Raw genomic sequence first — 9,783 nt, 5'->3', positions numbered from 1 at the left:
TTGTTGACGCCGACCCTGACTTCGTACTTCAAGTTTCAGATATTGACTGTTACCACTCTTTGCAGATCACCGAGCCATAACAAAGACTCAGCAAACGTTGTCCATTGAGAAACACGTCGACATCCTACGGTCACAGGCTTGTAGAGACATGCTGACGTTGCTCGGTTACGAACCATCTTACAGGGGAAAGCTTAAAAGGAAGGAAAAAGAGGCGGGGCCAAGCAAAAAAGATAGTGGCCAAAAGAAGAGTGCGGGGCAGCCAAGAAGCAGTAAGCAGCCAAAGCCGATCGGGAGGGGGAAGGAGCCGAGGGTAGAATTCCCCACGTTCAGGAAGCCAACCGAGTTTTGGTTCCAAGAGAGCCAACAGAGCCGAGCTTCCAGGCATAGACATTCCTCTTCAGACCCTTGTACTTGAATTTGGAGAAGAAATAGGGAGAAGGAACGTGGTTCAGGTGAACATTAGGGATGGTTCTCTTGCTCGGAAAGACACGTCAGACGTGTCCGAGCCTGTCGAAAAAAGGCAAAAGGTGACACATGACTTTTTTCCATCAAAGCCGCCGACCCCGCGTTTGTCAGAGAAGGACAAGACCGAGTCTTCATCTACAGGCGGCTTGAAAGACGTTCAAGAACAGTTTGGTTCGGCTTGTCATGTCGCCGTCCAGGAGTTTGCCCCCTCATTCGCTATGGCCGACGGGAGGGTGGTGAACATTGAAGACAGTGTCAAGCTAGAACCTGGCCTAGCCGTTGCAATGCTTCGAGGTGTTGCTCTACAGAGGGACATGGAGAAAGTTTCAGAGGACTTATAGCCAAGCATGATACATGCGAGTGCTTACCTTGTGCAGGTTCGTCAGATCCCAACTTCGGGTCTTTAAGTTGTTTTCTTTTCCCGAGCTTGAATCTTCCTCGTTGTACAGGCAGGTCAGGCTCTTCTTCAAGCTTCTACCAAGGCCGAACTTGTTGCGGCCGAGAGGTCCCGTTATCGTGACGACCTCAAGACCGAACACGATAAGGTAAGGTCATTGAAGTTAAGCCTGAAGCTGGCGAAATCTCGGGTGGTCGAGCTGGAGCAGGAGAGAGATGAGGCTGAAGGGACAACAAAGAAGGCCGAACGTGAACTTGGGAAGGTGTTGAGGAGGGAGAAGAGGAAAATGAAGGAGGTTGATGAAAAGGCCTATCAGGCTGGTTTTGACAGAGTCGGGGCCGAGTATATGAGGGACGCCAGGAAGATGGTGAATGGGGCGATCGAGTTAAGGGTTCCCATTGCTTACCGAACCGGCTACAAGGATGGTGTAAAAGCAACTTGTGGTGTTCTGCAGCTGAAGGCTGATCTGAATTTGACAAAGTCCATTCCTGCGCCCGTTACTCCCGAGCTTGTTCTTCTGTACACTAAAGAGGAGTGCGCACCACTCCCTCCCGAGGAGTTCCCCGAGAGTGAAGAAGAGATTGAAGATGTATCTGGGGATGACACCAACGATGAAGATGTGGTCTCTGGGCAGCAAACTGGTGGGGCCGAGAGTGAGAAGGTGGCCGAGGATGTTGTGCATGACCCAATGAATGTTGACAAAAACCCTATGGCCGAGGCTGACGTTGCTGCTGAGGATGCTGTTTAATTTAATGTTTACCAAATTTTCTTTTTAGACTCCATGAGTTTTCGTGGTTTGAACGTTTGTTGGACTGGACGGCTCCGAGCTTGGAGTTTACCATGCTAGATGTAATAGTTTGTTGGGGGTCGGCACTGAACGATATACCACGCCGTACCTCCCAGCTTATGCATTTTCTACAATGCTTGTTTCCTTTGAATTAATGGCATGGTTTCACATTTGCACTGTTTTAGTTTTGTCGAATTTGATTGATCCTTCCTCTGTCTTGGGCAAATTTTTGTAGACTTGCTTGTTTGGATGGTAGTTGTCCGTAGCCCCCACTTTGGTCTGGGTTCGGTTGAGTAGTTGGACATGGACCAAAGTAGAAATTGCTTAACTGTTGTTGGATGGTTGCCGAGCCTTGACCAAAGTAGAGTGGTCAAATAGAGTTGATGTTTTGCCGAGCTTAGCATTGCCCTAGGCCGTTGTGCCAGTTTAGTGGATAATACTTAGGTTAGCAACAAAAAGTTGTTTGGTGCCCCTATATGTGGTTGGGGCTCGGTCAAGGTGTTAGCCCCCAGCCAAGGTTTTAAGGGCTTGAGATGTTGAATGTTTGTGGGTGGTTTGCTCACCAAAGCGTGAGTATAACTGGGCGTTGGCCGACCTTACTGTCTTGCCAAGCCGAACCAAAGCCTAAATTCCAGCCATAATGTGTGTTTTGGGCTCGATGGACCATATGTCCGATTTTTGCTTCTTTGGGCAGCAATTATGGCCGAAGCAGGGGCATAAAAGCCATTTGTGGGTGTGATCGAAGTCAACGTTTGTGTTGACAGAACTTGCCGAGGGTAAATTATGAAAGCATAAGTGAAATATGCTTAAAAAGTGCAGAAGACGTCAATTGCCAAACAAGGTTCTTCTTAGTATTGAGAAACGTTGGAGTACAAGGAAAAATTAAAAACTAAGGGCCGAAGCCGTTCTTGAGATTAACTAATGATATGTGGTCGAGCACGGAGTGAATCTGGAAAAGGTTGATCACATGTATGCCTTCTTCAGATTCTGTGCATTCCACGGGTTGGTGAGGACTTTCCCATTCATGTCCTCCAGCACGTAAGCACCTTCTCCAACAATCTTGACAACACGAAAAGGTCTCTCCCAGTTGGACTTGAATTTCGTTTTCTTGCTGGCCTGCACCACTTTTCGCCAAACCAAGTTGTCTGGCTTGAAGGTCTTGGTTCGCACACTTCGGTTGTATCCCTTGGCCACTTGCTGTTGGTACTCGGCGAGCTTTAATCGAGCGTCGTCATGCTTCTCTTCTGCCAAAATCAACTCCTGTTCTACGGCTTCATCGTTGGTCTTCGGGTCAAAGTTCTCTGTTCTCAAAGTGGGGAACCTTCTAGTGGGATTACAGCCTCCATGCAGAACGCCATAGAAAAGGGCGTTTGACCTGTTGAGCGCCTTGGTGTAGAACAGTAAGCCCATAGAACACGTGGCAATTCTTCAGCCCATTTGCCTCTTTTGGAGTTTAGCCGACGCTTGATCCCGGCGCAGACGGTTTTGTTCATGGCCTTGGCTTGGCCATTTCCTTGGGGGTAAGCTGGAGTAGAGTTGAAGAAGCGTATCCCAAATTCAGTGCAGAGGCTGATGAGGTCCTTGCCGATGAATTGGCTTTCGTTGTCTGATACAATAGCGTATGGGATACCGAACCTAGTGACAATATTCCTCCACACGAACCTCCGAACGTCTGATTCGGTGATTGTTACAAAGGGTTCAGCCTCTACCCATTTTGAGAAGTAGTCCACTGCCGTAATTAGGAACTTGAAGCCTCCTAGAGCTGTTGGGAGTTTGCCCACGATGTCAAGCCCCCATTGTGCAAAGGGCCAGGGACTAGTGATGGGGGAAAGATTTTGGGCTGGTTGCTTTGGGATAGGTGAAAAAAATTGGCACGGTCGGCACTTGCGGATGACTTCTTCGCAGTCTTTCTTCATGTTCTTCCAAAAATGACCTTGATTTCTTTGGCACAGCGAACGGCCGCCAGAGTGGCAACCACAGCTACCTGAGTGAAGATCGGTGAGAATCGCGGGTACTCAGGTTGGGTGGACGATGAGAAGATAAGGGCCCGAGATAGATTTCCTGTAGAGTTGGCCACTTTTTGATAGCCAGTAATAAGCGGCCTTATTCCTGATGCGATAAGCTTTTTTCTTGTCTGCTGGTAGACTATCATGTTTGAGGAACGCAACGATCTCGTTCATCCAGCTTGGACCGAGTTCAACATTGAGTGCTTCTGGAGTGGTGTCAAAGCTTGGGTGGTCAATGCTACCAACGTTGATGGTTCTAAATTCGGAGGCTTTGGAAGCTGAGGTTAGGCCAGCGAGTGCGTCTACATGCGCGTTGTGTTCGTAGTTGATCTGTTCAATTTTGAAATTCTTGAAGTGTGTGATAAGTTCGGCTGCTGTTGCCTGGTATTTCGACATTCGTGGGTCCCGAGCCTCATAGTCCCCAAGTACTTGGTTAATTATGAGTTGGGAGTCACAGAAAATAACAAGATCGGAGACTTTCATCGCAACTACGGAGAGTAAACCAACAAGGAGGGCTTCGTATTCAGCTTCATTATTGGTGGCGGGGAAGTTGATGCTTAGAGAACTTTCATGAAGTGTGCCACAAGGGGAAACTAAGACAACCCCTGCCCCGGCTCCGTTGCTGTTGGAAGCCCCGTCGACATGTAGTCACCAGATGTCGCCTTGAAAGAGTTGCCAAGGTATTGGTGCTTTTGTTGATTCTGTGATAGGTTGAGGGGTGGGAGTTTTGAGAATATCCGTATCTTTCGGTGTTAATTCTGCGATGAAGTCGGCGAGAATTTGACCCTTGATCGCCGTTCGTGGCTCAAAACAGATGTCGAAGTTTGCTAATTTGACTGCCCATTTGAAGACCCTGTTGGATAGATCAGCTTTCCGAAAAAGGCTTTTTAGTGGGTGCTCTGTTAAGACGGTGATGGTGTGGGATTGGAAGTAAGGTAAGAGTTTTCTGGCTGCTGAGACGAGAGCGAGTGCCAATTTCTCAAGTGGCAGATAGCGTGTTTGCGCTGGGAGGAGTGTTTTGCTTGTGAAATAGATGGGCATGTCATCTGTGCCAACTCGCCGCACTAGTGCTGAATTGACTGTGTGGGCAGAGACGACAAGATACAGATACAAGGTCTCAAACTCCTTTGGTTTCACCAATAGTGGGGCCGAGCTTAAGTATTCTTAAAGTTCGGCTAAGGCGGAGTCACAATCCGGAGTCCACTCAAAACTACATCGACTCTTTCCCTTCAAGGCATAGAAGAATGCGTGGCACTTGTCTGAGGATTTGCTGATGAATCGGTTTAGAGCCGCTGCCATTCCAGTGAGCCTTTGTACTTCCTTGATTGTTCTCGGTGGGCGCAAGTCTTTAACAGCCTTGATCTGGTTGGGGTCGGCCTCAATACCACGTCGAGTGACCAAATGTCCAAGGAATTTTCCTGCGCTCACGCTGAACGCACACTTTTCAGGATTTAGGCGGAGCTTGTGTAGTTTAAGGATTTCAAAGACTTCAGCCAAATCTTGGAGGTGGTTGGATTCCTGCTGGCTCTTGACAACGAGGTCGTCGATGTAGGCTTCCACGGTGTGGCCAATTTGGGCTTGCAACATCTTGAATATGGCTCAGTTGAATGTTGTGCCTGAGTTCTTAAGCCCAAAGGGCAAGACTCAATAGCAAAAGATACCATATGGTGTGATAAAAGTAGTTTTTTCCATGTCGTCTGGGTCCATGGCTATTTGGTGGTAGCCACGGTAGGCATCTAGGAAGCTTAACTGAGCGTGGCCTGCCGTTGCGTCCACAAATTGATCAATTTTGGGGAGTGGGAACCAATCCTTTGGACAAGCATCATTGAGATTGGTATAATCAATGCAAACTTGCCATTTGCTGTTTTTCTTCTTAGCGACCACCGTGTTGGATAGCCAGGTTGGGTATTCTACTTCTTGGATGGGGGCTTCCAGCAAATGTCTGACTTCTTCCACGACGGCGTTGGTGTGTTCGGCTGCAGAACGCCGCGACTTTTGGATGACAGGCTTGGCGTCTTTTTTGATGTTGAGAGAGTGACTGATAAAATTGGGGTCGACCCCCGGCATCTCGTTGGGGGTCCAAGTAAAAACTTCTATGTTTTTCTTAAGATATTAGAACATTTCTTTGCGTTCAGAGTTACTGATGGAAGAGCTGAGTAAGAAGAAACGGGAGCCATCCTCGTCGATGGGCATCTGGACGAGATCCTCTTGTGCTTTGTCCTCAGCATTTTTGCTTATGTTGTCAATAATTGCCATGTTTGGGACTTCGACCCATTGAACGTGCTTCGCTTTGATGGAATTGTGGACAGTTGAGACGTAACACTTTTTGGAGGCGATTTGGTCGCCACGTAAGTCTTCTTGTCTTCCATTTGTGCCAATGAATCGGATGACCTGATGGTAAGTGGAAGCAATGGCCTGCATGCTATGGAGCCAGGTTCGACCGAGAATTGCGTTGTATGGGCTTGGCACATTGACGACAATGAATTCAATGCTCAATGATTTTGAGCCGACAATGACTGGTAGGAAGATTCGTCCGAGTGGCCAAACAGGTACACCGTTGAATCAAATAAGAGGTACTTCAGCGGGTTGCAACGCTGATTCTGGTAGATCAAGTTTTTTGAACAGGTCATAGCACATGACCTCTGCCGGGCTTCCCTGATCGATGAGGACGCGCTTAACGTCGTGGACTCCAATTTGGACAGTCACAAAAAGGGCGTCAGAGTCTATGGTTTGCACGCGCTCGAGGTCGCGCTCGGTGAAAGTTATTGTCCACTTGGGCATTTCTTCTGGACGTTGAAGTTTGGATCCAGGTCCTACAGCGAGTACCTGCTTGGAAGTGGATGCACGATCGAGGTCAGCACAAAGGTTTGTTTCAGATTCCTTTGTCATTGGGCCGTGGATAACGTGTATCGTCGGCCGCGGCTCATTTGGGTTGGGATTTCCAGCAGGTTGACGGGTGGGTGTTTTGGTTCGATCAATGTACTGGTCGAGATGGCCTTGGGTCGCCAAACTCTCTAACAGTGCCTTGTACGGGGCGCATGCCGTTGTGTAATGGTCAAGCTCGTTATGATACGAGCACTTTTTTCTTGGGTTCTGATCTTCTTGGCCAGTGTCTGTGCCGAGCTTCCCTGTTGGCCACTCTAACCATGGTTGCCTCATTATCTCTTTTAGGAAAGACCAAATGGGCTCTTTGAAGTACGTGGTCTCAGCTACGTAGTGTTGAACCTTCTGCAGATGTTTCTTTCCTTCCTTAATGTTGTTGATGTGTTTCTTTTGCTAGGACTGATGGGTTATAATTGGCGCTGGCAGCTGGGACGTGGCCGTTGGAAGTAGGGTAGTTGGGTTCGGTATTCCCTAAGCTGCTCGATCCACATAAAATTCTTCAAGAGCGCAGAATCGCTCTATGATGCGCATCAACTCGCCCATGCCGTGGGATGGGCGGATAGCAAGTTCGTCCAGGATCTTGCTGCCAGTTTCCAGACCGTTTTTAAAGGTTCGTGCAGCCCAGTATTCGTCGATTCCAGGGATTTCGTTGAACAATTGCCAGTATCATTCGGCATACTGCCTGAGTGTTTCAGATGGGAGCTTCCTCATCTGGGATAATGAATCAGGCTCCTTGGCGATCATGTTGCTTCTGATGAAGTGAGTGTTGAAGGCACGTTCAAGGTCGGCCAAGTTTCGTATGGGTCCAGCAGGCAGTTTGTTGAACCACTGAAGTCCAAGGGAACCGAGGCTAGATGGGAATGCCTTGCATTTGATTTCATCTTTTGTGGTGCATAGTTCAATTGTTTGACGAAAGTGAATCAGGTGAGTGTAAGCTTCGCAAGTGGTTGGGTCAAACTTTGTGAACTTTGGTAAGTGGAAGTTAGATTCGGCGGTTGTGTTGATTATGTGGGATGTGAAGGGCGAGACGCCGAGATCTTTTAGCTGCCGCTCAAAGCCTGGGCGCGGCGGTTTGCCGAGCCCATCGGATCGCGACTGCTTTGAGTCCCTTTCCTTGGAATCCTTTTCTGAGGGTTTCTCCCGATCTCGTTGCCGAAGTTTGTTTCTCAAATCTGTGATCATTCAATGGGGTCCTTTGACTGACTTCTCTCATTCATGACAAGTTCTGGGGTCGTCGTTCGGCCTTTCAATGCGTACGCCCTTCCCATTTCTTCGAGACCGATTTTCATGTTCCAGGTTTTCTGGTGGGATGTCTCCGAGACGTTCGGAGATATGGCACCTTATCTCCACGGAATCTCGGCTACGGTAGGAAACCGTCATGCGAGAGAACTCCGCGCGACCAGTCGAGTACGTGCTCGTGAATGACTCAGTATCCCTTGTGTTAGTTCAATCATGGTGGCTCTTTGAGCGATGTGTTCCAGATGTTGTAGGCCGCTTATAAAGGATTATCTCCCTTGCATTGCCCGTGTCTAGAGTGAAACCAAGGCGATCTTTGACGGAGCCACGATAGCTTGTTTCGTGAGGACGCTTCAGTGGTGGTGGTGGGGGTGGTGGAGGTGGTGTTTGTCTTCGTCGCCTGCCGCCTCCAGCAGATCTGGATGTCGTAGGAGCGGTGTCTTGCTGGATTTGTTGTTTCATTCGGGCCACTTTCGCCTTCAGAGCCGCCAGTTCGTTGTCTCTCTCATCGTCGCGACGTTGTAGCAAGCAGATGTAGGCCGCCGTTACGTCGTCCGCCGCTGGGGAGAGTCCGGAGCTAGGGGGAGTGAGATGGACATGTGCCTCTCTGAGAACGGTGGAAGAATCGTGTTTCCACTGGCGTCTTTTGCCCCTGAGATAGCGACGTCAGTCAGATCTCCGTCCATAGTGGATGGAACTGTGGTTGTAATTGAGAAGAGGGGGGTGGATTGAAGGAGATTGGAGCCGTTTGAATCAGAAGTTTGGTTCACGTCGGGTTCACCAATTGTGTGGCCCGTGATCCTTGGCTCAAATTCCTCCTCCGCTGGTTTGCTGATTTCCTAACCTTTTCACTCTAACCTGCACAGTGAATGTACGACTAAGACTTGACCGGGGGTTGCCCAGCAAGGCCCTCCGGCAAGAGGATGAGAATTTGCAGAGAGGAAAGCAGGAGACTAGGGTTTTAGCGTTTTGTGGCGTATACCTCTTAGGGTTGTAATCCTTCAGTATTTATAGAATCTCCTTGACTTGATCTCCAAGTTTGGGCATGTGCCTTGCACGAGTCAAATGGCATCATTATGACATCACCGAATAAATCTGGTAACTGCTTTGGTGTGAGCTGGCACGTCTCATGTGCGCTCATGATTATCCTTTAGTGTAACCGTTTTTGCACGTGGAGAAGCATGTGTCACTGTAGTTGGCCGAGCCCATAAGGTGACTTGCGAGGAGAACATGTTGACGAGACTCTCCCTTAAGGTGACCAAGCTGGGAATCCTTCAAGAGGGTTGCCGAGCTCGAGCATCCCTTTAGCTGAGCCCAGGGTAAATACGATGTTGACGAAGGGATCTCGGTCTAGAGCCGAGCCCCGGTTTGGGCACGGCCACAGATGGACTCAGTCTCATTATTCAAGACAGACGCGGACAATTATGTTCGGCCCGCTACAGCCACTGTGACTATAAAAAACTCATTTTTTATACATGAAAACAACGATAGCATCATCACAAACTCTCTTCAATTATAAAAGCATTCAAACTTTCAATCACAAAATTCCTATATGCATTTTGACATTACACACTTTCGATTTTGAGTCCCAAATCTAAACGGATCGCCAACAGTGTAGGGGAATCGAGATTAGAACATTTTTCGAAGGAGACATTTGATCAGAGCTTTCCGATCAAAGATCAAATTTAGAGCTGAGAGAGAGGGAGCACGTACGCTGTCTCTTAGAGGACTCCTTGGTAAATATAAACCGACCAAATACCGGCGACGCAGAAGGCAAGCACCATAACACACCGGGGTCCGGCGCCGTGAGACTCCAATGCGGGCCCTGAAACACCACTGGAATCACCAGATTCGGGCAGCAATGCAGGCTTTCTTCGGCGATCTTTACAGACGAATTGCCAGAAAATGCGAGATCGAAGAGGGGAGAGAGAGAGAGAGAGAGAGAGAGAGAGAGAGAGAGAGAGCGCGCTAAGGAATGCTATTAAAAAAAAAAAAAAAAAGGAATGCGC

At 48.6% G+C, this 9,783-nt stretch overlaps 2 protein-coding genes across 2 annotated transcripts; both read right to left on the bottom strand.

Annotated features, from left to right (window-relative positions):
* Positions 1–3,664: 3,664 nt before the first annotated feature.
* On the bottom strand, positions 3,665–5,242 carry LOC131328483 (uncharacterized). Its single transcript, XM_058361425.1, has 3 exons — positions 4,973–5,242; positions 4,308–4,780; positions 3,665–4,220 (listed from the first exon to the last, which is right to left on the bottom strand). Exons 1-3 carry the CDS (start codon positions 5,240–5,242, stop codon positions 3,665–3,667), a joined length of 1,299 nt encoding a protein of 432 aa, XP_058217408.1.
* A 975-nt stretch (positions 5,243–6,217) lies between these two features.
* On the bottom strand, positions 6,218–6,814 carry LOC131328482 (uncharacterized). The gene has a single exon (XM_058361424.1). The coding sequence runs from the start codon at positions 6,812–6,814 to the stop codon at positions 6,218–6,220; it is 597 nt and encodes a 198-aa protein (XP_058217407.1).
* Between the last annotated feature and the right edge of the window lie 2,969 nt (positions 6,815–9,783).

The sequence above is a fragment of the Rhododendron vialii genome, chromosome 6a (assembly GCF_030253575.1).
Source record: "Rhododendron vialii isolate Sample 1 chromosome 6a, ASM3025357v1".
In the NCBI taxonomy this organism is placed as follows: domain Eukaryota; kingdom Viridiplantae; phylum Streptophyta; class Magnoliopsida; order Ericales; family Ericaceae; genus Rhododendron; species Rhododendron vialii.
The sequence above is the reverse complement of the archived record's forward strand: the minus strand, read 5'-3'. Positions and strand labels throughout refer to the sequence as shown.